Source organism: Falco punctatus, assembly GCF_963210335.1.
Source record: "Falco punctatus genome assembly, chromosome: 1".
In the NCBI taxonomy this organism is placed as follows: Eukaryota; Metazoa; Chordata; class Aves; order Falconiformes; family Falconidae; genus Falco; species Falco punctatus.
In genome coordinates, this window is record NC_137580.1 from 45,307,515 (window position 1) to 45,333,218 (window position 25,704).

General features: G+C 37.7%; 1 protein-coding gene and 2 long non-coding RNA genes across 5 annotated transcripts in view; 1 reads left to right on the forward strand and 2 right to left on the reverse strand.

Moving 5' to 3' along the window:
• Positions 1 to 25,704, forward strand: part of MAEA (macrophage erythroblast attacher, E3 ubiquitin ligase) — a 54,438-nt gene that overhangs the window by 25,114 nt on the left and 3,620 nt on the right. For 2 of the 3 annotated variants that reach the window (XM_080366862.1, XM_080366861.1), the window contains exons 4-7: positions 13,029 to 13,151; positions 14,032 to 14,145; positions 16,046 to 16,122; positions 22,569 to 22,677. In XM_080366862.1, the coding sequence (XP_080222988.1) occupies positions 13,029 to 13,151; positions 14,032 to 14,145; positions 16,046 to 16,122; positions 22,569 to 22,677 (423 nt within the window). The remainder of the gene's footprint in view (positions 1 to 13,028; positions 13,152 to 14,031; positions 14,146 to 16,045; positions 16,123 to 22,568; positions 22,678 to 25,704) is intronic. The other variant, XM_080366863.1, reaches the window with a different exon arrangement.
• Positions 19,538 to 22,562, reverse strand: LOC308054366. Its single transcript, XR_013924081.1, has 2 exons — positions 20,539 to 22,562; positions 19,538 to 20,503 (listed from the first exon to the last, which is right to left on the reverse strand). It is a non-coding gene; the product is annotated as an uncharacterized lncRNA (long non-coding RNA).
• Positions 23,650 to 25,704, reverse strand: part of LOC308054367 — a 360,286-nt gene continuing 358,231 nt past the window's right edge. Inside the window, exon 2 of the long non-coding RNA XR_013924082.1 lies at positions 23,650 to 25,492. This is a non-coding gene — a long non-coding RNA (uncharacterized lncRNA). The remainder of the gene's footprint in view (positions 25,493 to 25,704) is intronic.

The window sequence follows — 25,704 nt, forward strand, 5'->3', positions numbered from 1 at the left end:
ATAATTTAGACATCTATAAACCAGAGGGACAGAAGAACTACTGCACCTCAGGGGAGGGTGGGCAGTGGCACTGTAAGGCTGAAGTTACAAGAGAATGCTTGAGTTGAAATAACTCATTTAAATAGCTTAAAACTAGCTACCTAGACCTTGCATCGTGGATTATGCATGCCAATCAGAGTTTTGCAAATTAGTGTTCTTAGATCAGTAATTAATTAGGTGCATCATCCTTCAATGATACTTAACTAGCCATTTGCATTAATACCACAGCATGCTTTTTGCTTTTGAGAATTGGCAGGGGGTGGGGGGGTGGCGTGGGGGTGGTGGGGGGGTATTCTTTTGACTTCATAAGTTTTATTTAGATGTATGGTGGTTGTGAATATTGACCTGTATTAGAAGGGCTTCTTGACACTTTGGGCAGTATTAAAGCAATTGACAGCAGTCCTCAGAACAGTTTTCTTGAAGTGGGAGTTCAGATACTCATGTTTTGTCAATGGTTTCCTTCCTGAGTAGAACTTTATAAATCTGTGGTAGTGGCTATTCCCTGGAGAATATCAAAACAGGGTAGATCCTGCAAAGCCATCCTGAAAAAATATCATGTTCTTTCAAACTGGTATAGCAAATATATTTTTAAAAAATTAATTTTGATTAATATAAATGAAAACAATAGTGGTTCACTGAAAAAGCTGATTATCCTTAGTTCTCCGCTCTCCAGTTTGGTTCAGTTCTGCTGCTGCATAAACACAGCTTTAGCTTTCATAATTTGGCAACAATTTTGAATGGATTAACCTGAGTATTTGGAAAAATACCTACAACAAATTCAGGTATGTTCAGTTGGGTTAATTTTGTTACAGGAAGTTATGAAATCATATTTGATGTCCTTTGGAATACAAAAATTTGGAATTCTCAAAGTCGGGCTTAATCCCTTCTTTGTAGTATTCTATGTCATTGTTCATTTTTTCAACCCCAGAATTAAAGGTTCTTGCCTTGCTTTATGAAAGTTCCTCGATGTTGAAATGATTACTTTGGCTGAGACCTCAGTAGAATACTGTTGAATGATTTCTGCATCTGTTTTGGGGCACAATCTTACTGAAGCTACCACTTCAGAAGTCATCCTTTCCCTGACAATGTTCCTGCTTGATGACTTTCTTAAAAAATGGCAGATGTAAAATGACCTGCATGTTTGAGCATCACAAACAGGAACAGTATTAAGCCTTAACTCCAAGTGAATGGTATTAAGGTATTAAGCCATAACTCAAAGTGAATGAAAAATGCTCTCCAGGAGTACTATTCTACAAAATGTGATAGGCTTAGGTTTGCTTAGGTCTCTCCAAAGCTTAGTTCTTGGTTGTTGACAGAGGAGGGCAGATGGTATTGAACCCATAGCTGCTTGATTTTTAAGGAAAGTTCCATATTTATAGAAGCTGATTGTCTTTGCGTGTCCCAGTGGGTGGAAAGTTTCTTATGACTGTGTAGCTGGTGTCCTTGCTCTGAGGAATATGCAGGATAAAGGCATTCTGTGGTCAGTGAACATGTGTAGCTGGAGGCACATGTGCACATCAGGAGGAATGTGCAGGTAAGACATTGCTTCCGTGTTTCTGAAGACTGATCTGTGCTCCGCTGAGTCTTTTAATACTGCTAGAGCTGTGTTCTGCTTTGAATGGACGATCACCATAGCAGACTGATAGTGGCATGTATACATGGAAGAAATCAGCATGTGCTTTGTTTGATACAGCAGTCCAAAAGCCTGTAATGACTATTCAGATTAAACTGATATGGCTAGGTGAAGTAGGAGTGAAAACTTAAATCTAGAGTAAAACTTAAAAATCTAGGAGACTTAAATTTCAGTCTTTAGTATTTTTAAAATCTGGAGTTAAATTTAAAGGACTCATGACATATAAGCTACATAATACAGTTCTAAAGCATTGGGTCAATAAACTTTATACTTGAGCAGGATGGATGTCAGTAACATGTGATTGCTTCAGTAAGAAATTCATGTGAATGTTTAGGAAAACATAAGTTTGAGTTGAAGGAAGCCATATGATCTTAAAAGCTGAATAAGTACTTCTCTTAACAATCATACCAGTGTACCCTTAGAAGTCTTCCTTGTTAAGACATGCAGTCCAAGAATGGCTTGTAGGCAAACACATAAGTATGTATTAAATTAACTCATCCAAACAAGTTTATATTCATAACGTTTCAATTTTAAAGTAATATTCAGCATAATGTTTAAATGTGTTCTTTGCTTCACTGTCACGTAGAATGTGGACAAGCTGACTTTCTAAATATGAGCTGAATGGCAAAAGGTGTCTTTTGTCTGGAGCTATTTGTCAGTCTCCTATGACTTGCTGTTCCCACACTAGCAATGTTTGAGAACTACGTATGAAGGAGCTCCTGAACTGGCATGACTTATTTAAAGGTGCCAGGATGTTAACTTGAGGTGCTTAGAGTTACTTTAGAGTACTAGGCTATAGACAAGCAACTCGGGCTCCTTTAACAGTGCTTTGGCTGTTCCTAGTGTAGGCATGGCAACTTTTGCTAGATTGGTATAATGAATGCCTGGGTGTGTTCATCTGAATTCCTAAGTGCTGTAATTCCTGAACAGCCTTACATCTGCAGTTTCTCTGGCATCTTTGGGCATTAGAATTATGTAAATGTGAAATAGTCAAGATCAATGCAGAATAATAAACTTTCTCATTATGAATCATTTGACACTTGAAATGCCAACAATCTAAAGCTTGTCTTATTTTTTCACTTATTTTAGACAAAATGGGTTGCCTGTAGTGTATCATAACAGAGTTAATTTATGACTAAATACTTAGTCTGGAAAGCTAGTGTCGTGTTAAGAAGGGGGGCTTCCTTGAACCCTTTATATTTGATCAGCCTGTCCGTTTCCCAAGAAAGACAAGAACCAGCCTGTCTGCTACCAGCATTTTGGGAGCTCGCTGTATTGGAGGGTGATTAGACCAACCTATTTGCCACTGGGTTAAATCACTTAAAACAACTACTCAAATATCTCCACAAACTTAAACAAAATGAACTTCAGCTGAAGATTTTTATTATACAAAATACACATTTGTGACAGTAAGGTTTGAAGATTGCTGGTTATAATATACTGACTGCAAAACAAGTTTAAAACAACACTTAATAACAGTTAACATGAGTTAGTCATAAAGTTCTTGCCCAATAGGCATCCCTATGGGGGAGAAGACAGGTTCAGCCTGTCAACTGATCCCAGAAGTTACGATGGACTCTTCCCTAACATCTCCCCTCGTTTGTATATTTTTTTATACTTTATAATACATTGCATACTCCATTATCATACACAGGATGGGTTACAAGTTTCTCATTTCCAGTGTAAATTAGTACACATGCTCAGATAGCGCTGCTGAAGTTTTTCACTAACTACACATGCTCTCTAAGCAGCGTTTTCCCTTTTTTCTTTTTCTTTTTTTTTTTTTTTTGGGGGGGGGGAGGGGGGAGATGTGTCTTTGAGCTGGAGGTTGTGGACTCCCACTATCACGATTACCTACTTTCAACCAGCTTTCTGTCGATTGCAACACTTTATCAACTTGTCTGCTCTTGCAGCCAGAACATCCTCAGGTGGGGACTTCTTTCTGCATAACTTAAGACAATCTTCTTCTTGCCATCCATTGTTTCCCATCCTTCCCAAGGCTGACTCCCTCAATTAAAGTCCCTTCATAACAGCTGGAGAGAAACACTGAGTCAATTTGTAGTAATTTGGGAGTCTAGACAACAATTCACTATCTTTGAACTTATTCCAGTCCAGGACTAGTCAATTTTCTTTACATTTAGGTGGAGTTTGAGTGACTCTAGTCATACATATTGCTGTTACTAACTGGTAACACATGGCCAGTGAGGTGCAGTAGTACCTTGGAGGCAGGTAACTTTGAGATAGAGGTGTGCGTTAGTATTACACTGAGATTATTGCATCTGAGGAAAGTAGTTTTGCCACAATGGTCAGCTCAGCAGTGGACATCTTATATATCCTTCATGTGACAAGTGCTATACAGCTTATCAGCTGTGTGGTGCCATCAAGTTCCCATTCCTGTAGGGAGTACAGCAGATCCTGGCTGTGGGGTCTCCATTCCACCCTCTGTTACTCCCATCAGCAGGTGCTGAGCTGGCAGGGTGTGTTGATGAGGGAGCTGTGGTAAAGTAGGTTCTGTGCATGCCAACCACCCTGAAAGCGATAGCTGTATTTTACCCTAAAAAGTTTTCTGTAACGCTATGCTTCTGTTAGGTCCCAGTTTTCTCCGGTTCCTCCCCTGCCCCCCAAGTACTTTTCCCACAGCTAGTGATTCAAAAAAGATTTTTGAATTGAAAATTATCTGAAGGGAGAATGGTGTTATCACCCTAGATACCTAGATACAGAAAAGGTTTGGTTTCAGTTACGCCTCTCAGATTTTGCCGACTGTAAATCCTTCCTGCCAGACATTCCTTCAGAGTGTGAATGTTACTTTGCATTTAACATTTGCATTTAACATTTTCTCTTACTAAGTAACAGGAGTTAACTTTTTGTCAAAGAGTGCGTGTAGCTGCTAAGACAGACTGATCCTGCTTGGAGAAATGCTGCAGGGCTCACGCTGAACTGACAAAGGATTAGTTGTCGTTACTAGAAGAGGTTATGACAGAAAATGGCCATGGTGGAGCGGAGACTAGAGGCTTTTCTTTTTCTGCCCAATGATGCATCTTAAGCTCTAGAGGCTGTCACACTGCTCTAGCATAGTCATTTATTGCTGTACTTAGCATGGTATAATGTACTGCTGGATAAGGTGCAGCTATTTGCTGAGCTACAAAAACTGCTGAGGCAGGAGTAGAGGATGCATTTGGAAAACAGCTTGCTAATAACCAACTTAAGTGCTAGCTGCAACTGCTCTACCAAAATGGCTTATGTGCATGAGCAAAAGCAGGAGGATGAAGCATATCTTTTTATTTGGTTTCGGAGCAGTCAGTACCAGAATATATACATGAAGTTTCAGTGACCACACCTTAGGAAAGCTGTTAGAAAAACTGGAGGAGAAGATGACTGGGTGGGTGCTTTTGCTGAGTATGAGAGCAAAAGTCGTATACAAAAGAACTTCATTATCCTTAGGGAGGAAACAGTCTGCAGAATCAAAGCGAGAAAAATTAGTTTGATATCAGACAAAATGTTATAACATGATTTAATCACTAGAACCAGTCGCCAAAAGAAATACCAGTATCTTCTAATGTTAGACAAAATGTTCTGACAGATAATCAGTCAACGTAAATTACTGGGGGGCTTTTAAAAAAACAAGCTAAGATTAAAAGGTCTGTGCTACACAGAGGTCGCAGAAGATACTCTTATGTGAAAGCTCAACTTTGTACACCATGGGATGCTGTGTTTACTTGTAGACAAAAACTTTTCTGGCTCTTCTGTTGATGAATCTGTGGTTTGGCTGTCTGTCTCGGCTTTTTTCTAGCAACTAGCTCCGCAGCTGGCTTTTGAGTAGGACATTCTGTCAATTACTTTGTTTATTTTCTGTAATCCTGTTAATGTGTGTAGCATTGTAACACTTAATAGTAGCTTAATGAACTTCAGACAACATCATGAGCAGAGAGTAAGGAAGCCTTTTAATGTTAATTTGTGTCTCATTTTAACTGATTTTCGGTAACTGATGTTGCTCTATTGTCACCACCTATGCCATTGTTTTCCTAATAATTTGTTTCCCTTTGATCTCAATGCAATTTATACATAGTCTGCATTGACTTTGAAGAAACTGTTGTCACCAGCAGCCTTTTGTTCCTCCCCATATATTAGGGGCAAAAGAATTGTGTGGTGGTCTCAATTCATGTTACTGACACCAAAGCCTGTTGCACTGTCAGACTCATCACCTGCACCTCGTTGTTTCCTTCTGCACATGTTTTCAAGTAGGCAGTTTTACTGTGGTGTGTTCCAGCCTTTCTGCTCCTGCCAACTGATGTGTGTTTTGCTGTTTCCCACTGCAGAAATACACTCACATCTTTCTTCTTCCCCAGTTAGTTCTGTTGTCTACCTTGTAGCTCCTGGTGTCTGCCTTCTTCCAGAGTTGTGTAACAATAATTATGGCATTTAGATGATCCCTGGATTTGCTGTGTATTATTCAGAGGAAATTTTAACAAATTAATATATTAATATAGAAGAGTAATTTGACCTTTTTGTTTGTAACTATTTATTACTGCATTTCTGTTTTACTCTATAGAACTAAATTACATTGAAGGTTATGTTGCAAGTTGAGGGTATGTAGTTCAGTATGCGAGTAGTCATTGAAAGCTTAACACAACTCTAAAACAACTTCTAAAAAGCTAAGTGATTACTGTATTTCATAAACAAGTAGTTCAAATGCTTACTGTACTACTGAATGCTAAAGTGCATCAGCAAAGCCTTTTTTAATATTAAGGTAGAGCTCGTATGCATGTAATTAATATGTATAGATAGGTAGTCTTATTAAAACTGTCACTGGTACATACCCTTGGCAATGAGCCACTGGTAGCCTGAGGCATCCTGGCCTGTTTTCAATTTCATTTTGATGCTAGTAAGCAATTAAAAATAAACAATTTGCATGTTCAAAAAATACATAAACAGCATCTTAGGCTATTTGTTGTATAAAATAAGTGATTCATAGTATCATATTTTGACCTTTTTTCCACCAAGGAGGCTTTCTTTACAAAATGCTGTATTTTCCACCTGAATCAAATCTTTATCTTAAGCCTAACTTTTTGATGAATTATCTTGTTTTGAGAAGAGCTCATGGGGGATTTGAAGATATCAAGTATTGCGTGTTTTGGTACTTGTTTCTGTTTGGGTTTGAACCTTGATAAATGTTCATGTTTTATATGTGAAATATTCTAGGCTTTATTTTGATGCGTAAATGTTAATGTGAATTATAAGGGATTTTATTATGCATTCCTCCTGACAGCTTTCCAGACTTGTGGCTGGAGATGTCATAAAAGTACTTGAACTCACATACTGAGTGGAGACAAATTGAGAGGAATGACTTGACCCAACTGCTCCAAATTTTAAAATGTTACATAAATTAAACCCCTCACATGAACTACATAAATTTCGAGCAAAAGCTATATTGTTACTAGAGAAATTATGTTTTTGTTATTTTTAAGTCATTTTTCATGGTTTGGGTTGGAAGGGATGTTTAAAGACCATCTAATTCCAACCCCCCTGCCATGGGCAGGGACACCTTACACGAGACCAGGTTGCCCCAAGCCCCATCCAGCCTGGCCTTGAACTTGAACACTGCCAGGGATGGGGCATCCACAGCTTCTCTGGGCAACCTGGGCCAGCATCTCGCTGTATTTTTGACGTAGGATCAAATGCCAAGTTGCTGGTTTGTTGTATCTGATACTGAAATGTGTGAGCAGTTTTCTTGGTAAATTGAGAGCCACACAGCTAAATCTGAAACTGTATATTGAAGAATTTGCTTTTTATATTTAGGAATGAACTAATCAAAACAGTGGTTTATATATTAGAGACAAAATAATTACTGACTCTTTAAAAACTTTGTAGTGAAGTTCAAACTTTCACCTGCTGTGACAGACACTCTGCCTCTCATGTTAATCTGCATATTGCATTTAGTTGTGACCATGCAACTAATGAACGGTTGTAAGTTAAGTAAAAAATTTTGGTTTACTTCAGGTATAGTTACAATGCAAAGATGTTCCCCTTTAAAAGTTAGGTGAAAGCTTCTGCTTACATGCTGATGTCCAAATAGAAAGAGCTTATTAAGGGCATCCTGGGCCACTTTTAAATTGCCATGTGCAGAGAGGTCACTTCTAGTATGTGACTAAGACAAAAGTCTTGGGTGAAGTTGTTGGTGAACTTTGATATCTTACATTGACTACTGAGGTGCAGTCAGTTTGTAGTGAAGTGAATAGTTTGCTTGAGGTCCTCTGAAATCAGAGAATTCTGTGCAAATTCTTGAGCATATTACCAGTAGTTGCTCAAGTTCCACCAGAGAAAGCAGGCAAACAAGTCTGATAGTCATTCACTGTTTATAGCTAGACTTTGGTTTTTTGTGTTTGCTTAGCTCCTGTAAATGTGCGGAACTATTACTGGGGTTTTTTTCCAGTTCACTACTGATTTCTCTTAATTGTGCAGGACCTTAAAGTTACAAACTTTGTCTGGCTTTAATTTAAAGGTAGTTCACACTTTGATATATGGTTGCCAGTTTCTCAGTTGGTTCACAGCTTTAAAATAGACATAGCTGTGTTTAATTTCAAATTCATGTGAAGCTAAACTACCTACCAGTTAAAACCAAATTACCCTACCACCTTCGTATGCACAGCTATTTTTCATATAACCTTCACTGTATTTTTGTGAACCACTCTTTCTTCCTTTTTGTTGCACAGCCATGTGAATTCATGAACTTCTGGGCAAGTCTTCATTTTCCTGAGTTTTGGTGTCTAAAACTAGTGTTTAAAGTAGTGACCTTTTTCAGTACAAAGCAGGTATTCCATGGCTTCTAGAATTCATGAGCCTGGCTTCCTGCAGGTTTGTCCTGTAGCTGATGTAAGCTTTATTCTGAGTGTCCCCTCTGGAGAAAAAATTCAGATCTTTCCAGTGTTGACTCCAGTGAGGGCAGGTGCTAGAGTCTCCTGAAAACAAGATGCTGCTAAGGAGAGCAACCTGGCATGGGGTGGGATCCCCTGAGAATTTGGCCCCCGACAACTCCTCACACTGACCAGAGAGTCTAAAAGCTGTTCGGAGGGGATGTGCATGTACATGCTTGAGATGTTCTCATTAAGAACCTTTCTTGGAAAATGGAGCTGCCATACAGGGATACAGCTTTTATGTTGGCCAGGAGTATGTATGTAGTAATAGTCATCTTAAAAGAATCCTTATTCTTCATAATATTTTATACCTTAATAATGGGAGTTCTGTGCAGATTCATAGGGTTGGTAACCTCCCTCCCTGGAGGCACTTGCAGCTTAAAAAGAAGCAGTGATATTTTAAAAGCTATATATATGTAAATCGGGCAGAGCACAGGGTGATGGATAGATGTATTCTTTGTTTAGTCTTTCTGATTCCACTCCAGTGTCCCCAGCCTTCATGTGCGCTCTTCTCTAATTGTAAATGTTTTTCTCTAAAGTTTTCACTGTTGTAATGGAATTAAATAGTCATTTTATGATAAAGTTCATCCCGTGCTTAAATAGTTAACCTTTGGTATCTGGTTAGTGACTGTTGAATAGAAGGGAGGATTAGTTCACTTTAGTCCCATAGTTTTTGAAGCAGAAGTTATAAACCTTGCCTTGTACTAGAAGGAAGAAGAATGCTTATGTTGTGTTCTCCCTCTTTAGTGTTCAGATAATTGTCAGTAATACTTACAGAGTTCTCCTCCTTGAACCATTTGAAACCTTTTCAGTACAATTGTAGAAGCCTAACTAAATGAAAGCTTGATGTTAACCAGTCTTCCTACCCAACATCAGGTATTCTGCATTTGTAAGCAAGTTGAGGCAAGGTAATCTAGGCAAAATCATTATGGTTACACACGGGAGGCTGGAAGGTCTGTGATGAGTTACGGTTTGATAACAACACTGAAATAATTTGTGCAGTGCAGGGTTCTCCTATACTTCTGCAGTACTGGAAGTAAAATTTCAATTGCTTTTTACAATGTGAAAACTGAAATTGTGAAATGAAGGAAGACTTTACAGTGTTGCAAAAGATGGTAATTAAAGACTTTAGAATTGCTTTTTAATTTATGTACAAAGAAAACATTTGCCATGATGCCCAATGCTGTGTCAGCTGGAGGGGAGGGTGTAAGGCAACAGATTTCTTGCTTCAGCTTTTTTCCATCTGCAAAACTGGTGGCAATATTTCTGTCAAATTGTGTGTTCACATTTCCTTGATTTTATATACAAACAAATTATGTAAGAGGGGCTCTTTGTAGCAGTATATTAAATCGTAATGCTGTTTTGGGAACCAAGAAAGACAATGGTTCTGTACAGCCTACTGCCTATGCAACTCTGAATTGCAGAATACCTTCAGAAAACTGTTCAGGATCAGGGTATTAATGGGGATTTTTCTGACTGGAACATGAGATACTTAAAACTGCTGATGCTGTTAACTGGTTCCCGTCCGTGTAAGATGTGGCAGACAAGTAGTACTCAAGTACTGGCCTGTGTAGAAGAGCTGTGCTGGTTTTGGTTAAGCCAAATAATCCTCTGATACTCCATTTTTTTATTTCCTTAGTCCTAGCTAATGAAATACGCCATCAAGAGTAGGCATTGCTAAAAAAGGAAAATAAGAAAGCATGATTAGATTAAGAAAAAAAAAATCACCAAAAAAACCCCACAGACTTGGTTGACATGAGCACTTGTTGTTTTTTTTAAAGGTTTATTGCCTGATTGTTGTATTATTTTTCTTTTAACCAATCTGCATGATTAAGCCTTCTAACTACTTTTTATCAAATGCAAAAGCTATTTCTCTCCCTACGAATGGATTTCTTAATGCTCTTTTTATATTGTTCCCTAACTTTCTATCTAGTCAATGGAGAAGAAAATCCTATTGATTGGTGCAATTTAAATGTGATTGTTAGTTCTGAAAGAAACTCTTTTAACTGAAAACGTTCTCCTCTGTTTTCTAGATACCTACTGTCTATTTAACAGAGATGGCTGCCAAGCTTTGACTGCTTTTGGCAACCGCAAATCTGATTAGCATTTCTGTACCAAATAGAACCTTTTTTCTTTAAATTTTCAGAAGGAATGTAGGAATTCTCTTTTTATTTGAGATAATTTTGTCTGCCTCAGCAACGACTGCGATCTTTTTGCTCATAGTTGAGGGTTGCTGTACTAACACCTGACCGATAAATGCTTATAGTTGGAATTGTCTTACTAGCTCATTGACTTAAATGCCACTCTTATGCTGCTTTTTTTTTTTGTGATGAAGCTTAAAGTATGAAAAGCTAAAAAATTAGATTGAACCAGTGGTTTGTTTCTGCCTAGCATATCCAGTCTTTTTTTTTTTTTTATGTAGGAGAAAATGCTTTTGTTTTAGTTTGGTGTGAAAGCAAATGCTGTTTGTTCAGAGGGGCACATAGCTCAATTAAGCTTGAGGAGACCTATGAAGATACTATTTTTAACACAGATTGGATGGTCTTTCTATTCAGCAGCTGTATGGAAAAATATGCAAGCAAGATAATGACTATGGCTTTATTATATGTCAAATCACTTACACAGATGAGTTACATGGGCAGCAGGTATTTATATGGTCACCTTATCACACACAGGGGAATAATGCACTTCTTTTTTTTTCCACTTGAGTATATCATCAGATGAACTTCAGGCTGCCAAAAAGGATTGCTCTCATGTTTTTATTAACAACAAAAAAAATTGTTCTTGTGGAATAAGTTGACATTCTTTCAGTCTGTTTGCCAACACATTGATTAAATAGATTATTTTTTTATCCTTAAGGGAATGGGAGGACTCGGTGAAAGTCAAATCTTAGTTTTGTATTCTTTTGGTAGTATCATGGTTTTGTTGCTGTGATCTTACGATCTGTAAAATACAGTTACATGTCAACTGCTACCACTGTGTCAACTCACATTCAAGTCATAAGAGAGAAATCTTTAGTAAAGCTGAAGCTCGTGCTGCACTTCAGAAATACATGTGGCCTCTTCACATTTCTGTAAGTAGCCGTTCTGACAAACCTAACGTGGTCTGGTCCGCTTCTCAGTATTGGACTACTTGTATTTATAAGGAAAAATTGGCAGTTGAAATGCAAGATGTGAATGTGATATGCCTGATGCTGCTACTTTTTTTAGCTTTGTCTCCTGGAAGGTATGAAGTCTAAGACTAAGTATATTCAGCTGTTCTAACAGCAGGAAATGCCATCTGAGAGTGGTTTTGTTCACTAGAGCTACTGTAATATTTGTGATATTCAGCATTTCGGTTATATAACTTTCAGCATTTTGCTGTGAAGTCTACATAAAAATGAACTTCCTCAAAATTAGAGTGCATACTAAACAAATATTGTAGTATTGGATTTCTATTTGTGTATTGAATTATGGTTTCCCACAGCATATTTTCTTCAGCAAAGTATGAACTGTTGTAGTATGGCACATTTATGCACAGCCTTGAAATTACTTCTGGTGGTGCCAACTCAGAATGGATTCAGTTTCATATCATTTGGGAACATCTACCTAAGTCTTTTTCCAGTGGAAATGTATTGGGGGAAAACAATTTTTTGATACCCTACTAGATCTTGGATTGTGTTCAGTTGTGTTTGTCTTGACTGGTATGAATGTGTAAAGCTGCTAGTAATTACAAAGTAGCACAGCCATCTTACAGGCTTGCTCTGGGCAGATTTGGTACCAGATTGCCACTTTTTCTTCAAAAACATCTGCTTGTGATAGGCACTTGAGGAATCTCATGGCTCCACCCCTTGCCTAACTGTTTTTTAATGTAGATACTTTGTTTTATCACATCAGTGTTGGATGTAAACGGAATTTTTGTAAGCAGTTGAAGGTCTGGAGCTTTCTACATTAAGCCAGTGAGAGAAAATATATTGGACACTTCAGACCATTGTAGGACTTTGCTCAAAACTGAGTTATAGATGGCTATGTAAAGTAGATTTAGATACTCTTCTACGTAGTTCTTCCTCATTTCAGCAAATGTTATATTGTCATGATCCCGTTGACATAGTAGGCCAAGCTTTGAGGAAGCCAAATACTCCTTAGCTTGTATGAAGTGCACAAAGTGATTGTGGGATCTGGTTACTTTCTGTGCAAAGGACCTAGGTTTGATCTTCACTCCTTTTTTTCTAGTTCTGTTGTGTAAATCATCTCAGAAAAATACTGTCACTATCAGAATATCTTAGTGCATGGAAAGGCAGTCTTTAAAATATACTGTAATCTCTTTTTGCAAAGTACTATCCTAAAAAACGAGAGGTCTCGAGAATGAAGTCTTTACCTCTGTATTCCAGTTCTGTTGAAGAGTGGGTTGCTGTGTGAAGTATCAGTACAATTTAACAAGACCTGCTTTTCTTTTTGTTTTTGAAGGACTTGGTAAATATTGAAATGTTTTTGACTGCTAAAGAAGTGGAAGAGTCATTGGAACGACAAGAGACTATGACTTGCTTGGCTTGGTGTCATGATAACAAATCCAGGCTCAGGAAAATGAAGGTATAAAGATGTAACATGTTCATGTTTTGCTTAAATTGCTTCCTCAGTGTTTTCTAAACTACTTGGATATTTGATGTGGTTAATTTGGTTTAAATTACAGTTCTTGAATGAGGCCTTGTAAGGACAGTAAGTACAAAACTCTTCTTTTAAGAAGGCATAGGTAGTTGGAACTGAACTAGCTCATGCAAATGGCAAACCTGAAACTGGGTGATAGGTCATCTTATGGATGCAAGTGTTGTCTCAACAAATTGTACTCAAATATAATAATACTCAGTAGCTTGGAGTGTGATTTACAAATGTCTAAATGCAAAACTATGTAGTGTCTTGGTATATGTGAACTTATATCTGTAACTCTCTGCATCCTGAGAATCTAACTCAGTTTTATAGGAAGGTATCTTAAGAGAGATTAATTGGTATACCTATGTCCTCATATTTAACACTGAGAGGAATTTCAGAGATTTTTGTCTTGGTATTTTTAAAGTGTTGTATATAAGAAAATAAAACGTGAGTCAAGAACTAACTTTCTGTGAGAAACTACTGTTGAAATGTTTTTTTTTAAAGTAAAAGCAGAGTCTAATCAAGTAATAAACACAGTAAGTCTTTCTCTAGCCATTGAGTACCATGACCTGAACATGCTGTATACTTGTTCCTATGCAGTTAGCTGGTTTAAACTTCCTTGTCTCTTAAATTCTGCATTTCAAAACGCGCTGTAATCTTTTATAGGGCTTGCAGAAATCTGTTTTTAACTGATATTAACCAAAATCCCTGCCTCCCTCAAAGATGTTTGTGTCTTATTTTTTTTAAGCTAAGCGCTTTCTTTAACCAAAAATGTTTGAGTGCACTTAATGATAAGCAAAGAGTGACGTTCTCTGTCACTCAGGGCCGCCAAAATGAGAATGAACCGAAGATGGGACGCAAAACTAAATCGGCCAGTGATTACTCTAAAGAAAATGATGATCTTGTTATGGAAACCATTAAAGGAAAACCAGAATTGGTATGTAAACACTATTGCATAATTATACTGCTAAAAAATCCCCCTTGTGTAATCTTAACATGTTAAGTAATATAAGAAATAAAATATGAACGTCTTTTCATCACCAACTTTCAACAAAGAATAAATAAGGAAAATCTTCCTCATCCCTCTTTTTGGAAAACAACAATGAAAATCTTATTTCTGCAAGCCCTAATTACTTTTTTTTAAAAAAAAAAAACAAAACCAAAACAAAACACCCCAACAGAAAATAAAGCTAAGGCTTTGAGAGATCAGAGTTGGAAGAAGAGAAATCACTATGCTTCTTTTTGAAACAAATAAACATTTCTTCTGTTTCTGTTTGTGTAGCTACTCATCGGTGCTAGTGTTCTAAAACCCCAGCCACCACCCTAATGCAAGCCTAATGTAAAAATTAAACTGTATGGTGGCCTGGGAAAGCACACAGTCCTGTAGTCTTCACAGATGTGAGCTCCTGTAAATAGCTGCTGCAGAGTTGCTTGAAGCTTACATTGTTCAAATGTGTGGATCATCTAATTGTCTAGGACTCTTCTAGTTACGCTTGTCTGCAGAACTCATGCAGCCATGGGCTTGCATCTTACTTGAAGATTCATTAAAAACAAAACACAAACTCCAAAGATTGTTTTGGGATGTGGGTTTTTCACCAGTGAAACATTTACATGAAATACTAAGCCCTAGGGTTTAGTATCTTTTAACGATTAAAAAGCTTGATCAATTTTTTAGGAGGAACAAACTTAGCTGAAATTCTAAAGGGGGGGAGGGGTGGGTGGTGTCTGTAGATTTGAATAACAGGGTGTTTTAAAATAAACCTATTTGAAAAATTCAGAAAAAGCAGAAAAGAAATTTTTATTTTTTGCTGCAGTTGTTGCAATGTGTGCATTAGTCACCTCAGGCAGTTAACTGATAGAAACATGGAGTTGTTCAAATTCCTATTGAAGTCACTGAGGAATTTTGATATTACTGTGCGGATGGACAATAAACAAAAGGCAACTATTCATTAGAAGCATGGGGGAAGGAAAAAAAATTTGCCAAATGGAGCAGGGTAACTGAAGGAATCCAGTTCTTACCAAGATTCAGATGGCTTTGGATTTTTATTGTTTCTTTAAAGTAACTTTAAGTTGACTGTGTCCCTATAAAGAAGCATAGTGACTCGTTCTTTTATGGGGGGAGAATCTTTTTCCTTTTAATTCCACATATTCAAAGTTTTTTTATAGATTTTGTGAACTGGTGATGGAATTTGATTTAAAGGGACACTGTCAACTTCATTAGGCTTCAAATTTTACCTTTTTCCAAAAACAGGTAAATGCCACTTGGTTTTCTTGTTTGAGACTTGTTTCCAGCATGGCTTTTAGATGTTTGACAAGAAGAGCGGGATAGAAGTTTGAAGAAAGGGAGGGAGGGGAGGGGTTTGCAGCAACTTAAACTCTGTGCTGGTTTTTGTTAATAATGGGGACTTTCAAAATCATGTTCAAAGATATCTTTCTTCCTTGCAGTCTTCTGGGTAGACCTCTCTTGTCTAAGTTACCACATAGTCCCAAACTTCTGTTGAATTTACAACTTTAAATTGTAAGAAAGTAAAAAGAAACCTGTTACTCTCACTTGCATCTCAGGTAACAATGCTTTCAGTCAGGGAAAAGTTCATCCCCGCTAAATACTGACGTTTTGCAGAAGGCAAGAGGAGGTGGTTTTTGTTTGCTTTTAGGGAATTCTGTGCTGATGTCTTGTCCGTAGAGTCAGCATTTCAACTTTTTTTGCATGAATGCCTAAAAGCAAGCAAACAAGGTTGCATGTTATTAACACTTTTTTGTTGTGCACATGTGTACTTAACATACTGTGCAGTGCAGTTTTGGCACCATCTAAGACCCTGTCTTGTCTTTAATCTCAGAGCTGTCTGGAGTTCAGCCTAAGGATTCAGGAGTTCATTGAACTCATTCGACAGAACAAGAGACTGGATGCTGTGAGGTATGAAATTAGAATGCTTACCAAACAATTTTCATAACATGATATTATGCTTCATTAGAAACATGTGACTATTATTGCAACACCCAGAAGTCCCACTACTGTAAAGGCTCTTATTAGTGTTGTGATCAGTGTTTGGATTTAAGCTGGTGTTTAATCTTTTTTTAAAAGACAAGGTATCATTCCATGGATGTATCTTTGCATCTCTTCAAAAACCTAATGTTGTCGCTGAAACTCCACACCTTACTCTTCAAATTTAAGGTTTAGAAAATTTGTGTTTCATAAAACAATTGTTTTTTTCTCGTGGCATACAATGTTACGAGCTTATTTACCCTTAACTAATTTTCAAGAGGTACAGCTAGCTTTTCATAGGAACTCATTGCAGTTTTAATCACAAAAAATACTAAAAGGTTAATGCTTCAATTTTGACTGAATTCTCTTCTGCTTTACTGCCTTTGTTAAGCTTCTTGTTCTACAAGTTATGCTTTAGGCTAGGTTCACCCTTTGTTTTGAATGCATAGTTTGGAATTCTGTATTGTTGCATATATGAGATGAACAAGCTGTATTATGTTACCCCACACTCCCTTCCCCTGCCCCAAAATGAGGAAGCCAACTTAATATCCATTTTCACATCTTTCCAACTAGTTCACTGGGGCCTGCTTTGAGAAGAAAGTAAAACTGCCCACAGTGATGTGAATCAGTAACAGAATTAGTCAGCCCTAATGACTACCTGACTTCAGCCACAAGACAGTCTCTCTGGCAGTACTTATGGTATTGGCACATGAAGCAATTTATGCATTTGAGTGAGTGGTTCTGATTTAAGGTGTTGGAATAATGTTCCAGAATAACATAGGAAACTAATTCTGCTGAAATGAGTGGAATTTTGATACTGGGACTATAAAACGTGTTGATAAGCAGTGATCTTGCCAGCCCTGCAAAGTGTCATGCAGGTGGCAGCGCTACTGGAGCTTACACATGGACAAGGGGGAGAGGAACTCAGGGCAGGTGCTGTTTTATAAGTATTTAAACCTAGGGAGAGATGACAAGTTTTATGGCCAGACTTGGAGCTTTGCCTCATACATTCATTCTGGTGATAACACTGTTGCCATTTAAGTTCTGACAAGTTTTATGTTAAGGAAGTTGCAAGTCTACCTACCTTTAAAACCATACTAGGTATTGCAGAAATTGAATCCAGCAGGAGGCTTTTATTTGTGGCAGAGCTGCTTTTTGGTCAGAGGAGCACAGAACTATAGAAAACATATTAAGTGTTATAACATAAGCACAGACTGAAAACATTTGAGTGCGTTCCCAAGTTTTAGATCTAGAAATTCTTCTGTAGGGCAAACCATGTAACCTTTCTTGAATAGAACAGGTGAGACTTAGTTTAAAAACAAGAACAAAGAAGAGAGTAGTATAAGTATGTGGAGAGGCCAGTCTAATACTAACAGCACCCTCAAAATTACTTACCTGAAGTTTTAGGGTTATTTCCAGCTGTTATTTCTAATTTCATTCAAATGTGTTGCTTGCTTTGAGCTAGCTCATATCATTCCTATTTTGCCCTACCTATACCTGAATCATCTTTGTTTTGGTCCCAGCCAAATGTGCAGCCTGAAACTGCAGCTAATTTTAATGCTAACAATTAAAAAAAAATAAAACACCTACATACTAGCATTTAGATATGTGCACTTACCCTTTGATAGAGTTCTCAAATCCAAAGGAATTGTCAGGTACTTACGAAAAGGGTGAAAGACACTAAACTACATTATCTGTTATCTGAAGTCCATGGTACTCTTTATATCCAGCGAATACTGTGCCTTTGTGCCTTTAGCTTTATCCTCCATTGAGTTTGCTGCTTTGCCAAATGTGCAGTCATGCATCTTAGCAATGAGTAGTCCATGCCCTAAAAACTATTTTCTTTGAGCTGCAGCTTCCTTATGCAGCTTGGAAACCAGAGGGCAGGCATAGAGCTGAAATAAGGAGGTAGGCTGAGAACTGGGACAAAGCAGATAAAGTCATTCTGTATTTTATTGTTGTCACTGGGTATTTGTTTCCCTCTGATCCCTTTTCTACATCAGAACTGGTAAAAGTTGCAGGTTGTCAACCCTCAAGAAGACCCAGCACTCTTGATGTGGAATAACTCATACTGTCATAGCCTCTGAGGTTTAAAACTTACAGCTTCTGTCTGCATTGCAAATAGGCATCCATATTGATTTTTGTTAGGGGTGAAGCATGCATATTCCATATAGCTATTAAAAGTCAGAGTTGACTATATCTTATACTCAATTATAATTTGCCTGTCATAACAATGCTGCTTTAACATCATAACTTTTTGTAAAATGAAAAGGAGCTACAGAAGTCCTCCTATATCTTAATTCTCTCCTTTTTAACAGGGTGAGTTTTGATAATTCTGTGCATCCAGAGTTCAGCATATCAATGCTTTCCTTAAATAACGTGGTTTAAATGTTAGTTTTTACCATTTCGTTCCACTTTGCTTCAAAATAAATATGTAATGAATAAGGGAATATATTTTGGGAAGGTGTAGCGTAATTTTCACTGCTTCTAGCAAACCGTTGCAACTGGTGTTTTTATTAGCTTGCTTCTGTTAAGTGCCTGCAGCAGGATTCTTTCAGCATTGTGTCCGTGGTGCAATAAATAGGTCAGGCATCCATTAGAAAGCAGAGAAAGAGGCTGTTTACCAAATAGTTTCCTGTACAAGTGGAACTCAGAGAACTGACATTTTGTTGAAACGCAGCTGGTGTTTAAATAAGTTTGAAAGCTTTGCTTACTGCCTGCTGAGAACCTCTGAAGTGACATACTGCTTTTAGGTTAAAATTTATGTGAGCTTTAAAATTATACATCTCACTTAATAAGTGAATTTCTGTAGCTTTTTAGAATGAGTACAAATGAACCATTCTCTAAGGCAGCTTATCAGAGTAGTCTTGAAAGTGCAAGTTTCGGGAATGTATGAAAACTGTTTCTTGTATACGAAGAGTAAATATCTTAAGCTTAAGTACATCACAGTGTTTTGCCTAGTATCATTAGCCTTTACCACAGTCTTTTCAGGTTTGTTTTTTTTTAAAGCTCATACCTATTACAGTAACAATGAATGACTGATGATGCTAATTTCACACTTTTGGGGCTCTCATTATTTTCATTCTGGGAAATCTGACAGCATTCTGACAGTGACACAAGACACTTTACTCTTGTGGGGTGCCAGAGATAAATAGAGTTCTTGGCTAAAACCTTAACTAAACACCCTGTGCAATTCTTAGGCTTGGGATATAATGGACAAAATGAGTAAATAAAAATAACTGATGTGCAAAGTTAGGAGAAAGCGGGCACAGTCTATTCGTTTTAGTAAACTTCTCTCCTACAAGGGTGAATAAACACAGTTCTAGGTTTTTTTTTTATTGTGGGGTGGGGGGTGGGGTGGAACAGGTACATAAAAAAAAGAGATGGAACTTTTGAGCACTGAATATAAATTTTACTGGTAGTCATAATGGTCTCCAAGATAAAGGCATTCAGGCGTTGGTCAGACTGAGCAGAAATAAGTCCTTGCTTGATAACACCTTATGGCTGTGTTCAGTTATTGCTACTTCCTGATAAATGTTTAGTCTTGTATTCAGGCACATGTAGATAAGCACATACATAGTATACAGTTTATATACATTAACAACTTAATGTACCCTTAGCAGACAGTAAACTGTAAATCTTCAAGTCTTCTTAAATATACTTTCATTCATGGATTTGTCAAGTGCAGTATGTCTGCTGTACCTGCATGGGCTAGAGGAACAGCTACTTCAAGCAAAAGACTTTGTCCCCACAGAGTTTACAGAATCATTCTGGCATTTGAAAAACAAAATTTTCTACTTACTACTTTGATTTGTCACAAGAACTTAGTGGTTTCAGTGATGGTCCAATGGTCATAATTGTAAAAAAAATTAGCCCCCTTCTCTAGTTATATTGACAAGTGTGTGCTAATGGTGGTAAAAACATTGTAAATACGCATTGTAAGGTTCATAGATAGCTCCAAGACCGTAACATTGGCACAAAGAGGTGGAAATAGCTGAATGAAAAGGGAGGGGGTGAATAATGGCATGAGGGCAAATAAGGTGTTATTTAAATGTTGTGCATTTATGAGTACTCACATAGTACTGTTTCTTGCTTCCCAATCTAAACAAGACTTCAGAGCGCTATGAATTACTGAATATGCTTCTCTTTTAAAGGGTATCTTGCTTCATTTTAATTTGTTTGCTCTGAGGATGACGTTTAGACATTAATTAGCCTGGCAGGCTTTGTGCAAAAACTTCATTGATTTCTTAAGGGGCACAGGTGGAAGGGATGCCAGGAGATGGAAGACAAACAGAAGATCACTTTAGAAAACCTAATTCCTTCTGGCTGCACCCAAACCGAGAAAACCTAATTCCTTCTGGCTGCACCCAAACTGGCCATCACATCCCAGCATTATCATTTACAAAGTACTGAACAAGTGTTGGATTGCTGAGCACTTCTTTGAATGGCTAGCACACACACAGGGACTATATATTACATATACACAGAACAAAGTGTTAACTCTGTTTTTTCTTGAACACATACAGTAAGTGTGGCCAGTATTTACCCTGAGCTGCAACAGGCCTTGCTGTAAGCAAGGGGGATGTATTGTTGAAATGCTGTCTGTAAAAGCAAACTGGCAGGGCCTGATGGGAATAGGACCACGGTGCTACTGAGGCTGGCAGAAATCTGAAGTACCAGTTCTGTTTTAACATCACAGGACACAAGTGGACAATGATAGTTCTTAAGAGGAATTTTGTTTTCCTCTTCTCCTTCCTACATGCGTACATAGTAATTTAGCTTAACTGGTAGGTCTGAATTTTTTTGCTTTGACTAAGTTTTCTTTTAAATAGCTATCACTTTTGTCTGCACCTCTGCAGTAGTACTTCAGTTTTCTTTCAGTATGTCCAAGCTGCCTAGTCTCTTTTCTCAGGCCATGGGGTTTGTACTTCTGCTTTCAGAACAGTAATTACCTGGGGAATAATATTTACATTTCTGAATTGCTCGCCCGAAATAGGAAGTTGGGTGGAAACAGTCTGTCCCACATAACTTCCATTGCTTCCTGGTTTGGGTGGGAGAGGAAGTAGGAGTACTGAAGCACTGCTAAAGAGACTGTTCTCATGGTATTGATGACCTAAGTGTAATTACTAGAACACAGAATTAGGAGGGGGGGGGGGGGGGTGTAAAACACCCTATCTAGATTTTTTTCTCTGGATTCAACCCATGAAATGGGCAGTTGGAAAATACTGTGTATTCCTGAAAGTAACTTCTAACTGTAAATAGATTTTCAACAAGACTTTTTAAAATTTAAAAAGAGCAAACACAAAGTCATCTCTGAAATACTCTGGTATCTTCCCCATAATACAAAATGTGGAGAAAATACAGCATAGGGAAGACTTTTCTACACTGAAGCAATGCCAGAAATTCAATATGGTGCTGATTCCGTACTCAGTCTACTATGCAACATCTGTGCACCACAAAATGGGAGCTTTTAGCAGAAATGCTGAACTAATCATCCAGCTTAGGCTGGAGGGTTTTCCAGCACACTTAAGCTCCACTTGAAAATTGATGGTCTTAGGAAGGCTATGTAGGGGCGGCTTTCATACAATGATGTGAAGCAATTGAATATCATTATAATCTGATCATAATTCTTTGATTTCTTAGTACTAATTTCCTGAAAAATATTGAAGTTTGTGGTTTTGTTTTTAATAAACTTCTGTTAATTCTGTCACTTCTTTGAAATATCCAAGTTTTCAGCCTGTGTGTATCTCTTAAAATCAGTATGTGCTGAAGTACAAAAACTTGTACTGAAATTCTACTTAATTTTATTTCCCTAGCAAAAAAAACCTGCTCTTAAGGTGTTTTCTACTTAATTACCCTGCAATTTCTTGTAGTCTGCACAGACAGTGATATTGCCTTCTAGCCTATACAAAAAAAGTAACTTATTCAGATGTAAACATTCTCTCAAATATCAGTATAAACAAGGTAGATATTTGAACACCTTGGTTTGGAATAGCTGATTACCAGACTGCGTTTATCTCATTTGTGAGCATATGCCAAAAGAGTAAGTGCGATACATTGAATGTGCATAAGCAGAGACATTTCTTCTAATAATCATGGATCTGTCGTTCTAGATGTACGTGAGGTAAGAATTCATGCTTCTGTAGGAAGTTCTGGGGTCTAAGAAATTTAAGTGTAAACCTGCTGGTTCTTAAGGTTATTCTTACATTCACATTTGCAGGGTGTATTTTTTTAAGCCCTTTAAATGTGTTACCTTTTGGAGTTAATGTTTTGAGAGCAGAATATAGAGGTTTTTTTCAGAAAGCTTACATAATTATGTAAATTTACTGGATTTAGAAACAAGGGTATCTAATAAAGGTATGAATTCTATATTTCAGACATGCAAGAAAGCATTTCAGTCAGGCTGAGGGAAGCCAGCTGGATGAGGTTCGACAAGTGATGGGAATGTTGGCCTTTCCTTCAGATACTCATATCTCCCCCTATAAGGTAATGTTCTGCTTGAAATTCAGTGGTACAGTAGAATAATAAAATAACATGTTGAAGTTCTTTTTCCTTGCAGGAAAATGCACTGATAATCTGAATATGAAATGTTTTTCTGATCTTACTTTATAACATCCTCCTTTATAATAGTCCTTAATTTTAATAACCAGTCCTTGCCTCCACGTTAATCCAGGTAGCATTTGTATTGTTGTAGTTAGATCTTAATTATAACAGATCCACACTGAGCTAGGCTTATAAAGATCTGTGGGACTAGAAGCCTGATAAGCAAATGTACAGCAAGAGGCAGAAGGTGGGGAGGTACAAAGGAAAATCTGATCTGAGATAGTTTTGTTCAGCGTACTGGCGAAGCTGTGGCCTTAATACACTAACAGCATTTGTTAATTCTGCTTCTCAAATTGCTGTTTGTGTGGTGCTTGGGATGAAGAAAGGGAAGATTATTTGAATGATCTGAAAGCAGTGTTTTTGATGCTTAAAAATGTTTGTTTATTTGGAGTATACACATTTATGTAGATATTAGTGGTAATACCTACATCTAAATTTGAATCAAGCAAAATTCATTAGTTTTTCTAGAGATTGAGTGCGTTCTGTGGTCATGTTCTAATCACTTTTTTTTAAAACTTGGCATTGGAGGCCAAAGGTAGACAAGAGTTGGGCTGGCAAAGCAAGACAAGAATCCTGTGAAATGCCAAGCCAGTATAAACATGTGTTTTTTAAACAATGAGTGATGAAATCAATGGTTTAACAAAACAAACACACAAAAACCACCAAACCAACGATCCACAGAATTAACGTGGATTTCTTTGGTAATCCTAGAGTCCTAGAAGGATCCTGGTATTTTTGAGTCCGTATTTGATGGGAGTTAAGCGTAAATGATAGATGCATTAGAAGACTACAGGTGTAAGACAGAACTTATCATTGTTCCAGTAGTTAGAAAGAAATAGGTAGGAAATAAAAATCCTGTGTTTTGTTCTAAGGGCCAGTTTGGACAGAATGTTTCAATGAGGGAGAGCAAGGGAAAGGCTAGTGGTGTTTCATATACAAACAGACAGTTGAAACAATTTCCCTACTACATCTTAAGGATCTTACTTAAAACATTCTATTTCATGGAAGTTACGGTTTTGGTCCTCTAATGATTACCTAGATCAACAGAATTATAGAGTGCACACTTGTATGGCAGTACCTTTAATATGTTAACTAGGAGTTCTGTGCATAAATGACTTCTTAAAATTGCTTTAAGTAAAATTACTTTTAAATCTGTGAGAGTTTGTCAGATCATAATACCTCTAATCAATTTATTTTCGTTAATCCAAGGGAAGAAGCGTCCTCTATAACCAATGAAGACAACTTTCTCCAGCTTGTTGTCCTATCTTTTGGGACTTTAAGGGAAACATATTTAATGTTCTGGCAAAATCATCTTGTTTTGTATATCCTTTGAACAAGCTTGTGTAGCTGTGGCTGGAATTATTCCAACTGGACACTTAGTAGCCTCTACTTTTTTGTCCCACCGCCTAGGCCCTTAATCATAGACTTTTCTTAATGATTAGTAATAGTTTGTTTTTATTATGGATCTGTTGTAGGCTGTGTCACATCTTCTCAAGGATTGCCTTAAGGTCAGAACAAAAGCTTCATCCTGGAACACTGGGAACATTCTGACCTTAGATGGGTCAGGTGATAGAGCAAACATATATGCAGTTGGGTGGCAGAAACGGTGCTTTTTGCATTAGTTAAGGCAAGATAAGTGTGTGTATTTATTTTTGTCCCCATCTGTATAGGTTCTCTGCCTCAGTTCTGCTTGTTGATTTGGAGCATTTTGAACTCAGACAAAGACTACTTATGTCCAGGATTCCTTCCTTTTCTGTGGATTTGCCTCTGAATCTTTTTACCTCTTCATGTGAATTCTTCTCTTTGCTGTTGTTTTCAGCTGCAGACTCACAGATGATCCAACTGTTTCTGCTGCCCAACTCCTCTCTCCCATCTTAATATTCCTGATGGATTTCAAGAGATTCCAAAAGCCATCACCTACACTTGTGTCCTCTTTTAGCTTTTGTGTAATTTCGCTTTCTAATTGCTTGTCTGAAAAACACCAGGGCTGCATTGTGAGCTGCATTTCTTCCGTCCCTCACCCAAAGATGTTCCTGGTTTAATGGGAGCTATTAAGTCTGTGTTCATGGAGACACGCAACTTCATAATCTCAGCTAAGATTTAGTACTTACACATAAACCACTTCACCATTGAAGCTGGCAGTTTCTGCTAGAGAGAAGGGATGGAGAAATAATTCTTCTCTCAGACAACTGCTGTCAAAATCCAGTTTAGCCCTTCTTTGAGTGTTGGACTTCTACAAGATATTTCTCAAGTTCACCTGAAACACAGTTCTGTTAACATGTAATTTCAGGTTAACAGTGACAAACCTATTCATAAAACAGTAAAAATTACTTGCTATCATCATCCAGATAAAAGTTCTCAGGCCAGTGTGATCATTCTGCCATGGGGGAGTTCCACAATACAGGCTACAAGAAAAGGTGGTGGTGGAGTCCCTCCTTCTCCAGTTCTTGATTTGGATGAGCAGGGAACTGAGGAGAAGACAAGTGGGCCAAGGTGGTACAGAGCAAAGCATAAACCCTGGTGTCTATGTTATGGTAAAATCACTGCTGAGCTATTTTGATATAATGTGTTTTGAATTAGATTCTGTTACTCAGTGTATTGTCTGTCACTGATTTTCTTTAAAAGCCTGTTTTATAAACTAAACAATATACTAAAGCCACAAAACGGTTTGGGGTTGGAAGGGATGTTTAAAGACCATCTAGTTCCAACCCCCTGCCATGGGCAGGGACACTTTCCACTAGATGAGGTTGCTCCAAGCCCCACCCAGCCTGGCCTTGAACACTGCCAGGGATGGGGCATCCACAGCTGCTCTGGGCAGCCTGGGCCGGTGTCTCACCACCCTCACAGTAAACAACTTCTTCCTATTACCTAACCTGAACCTACCCTCTTTCAGTTCAAAGCCATTCCCCC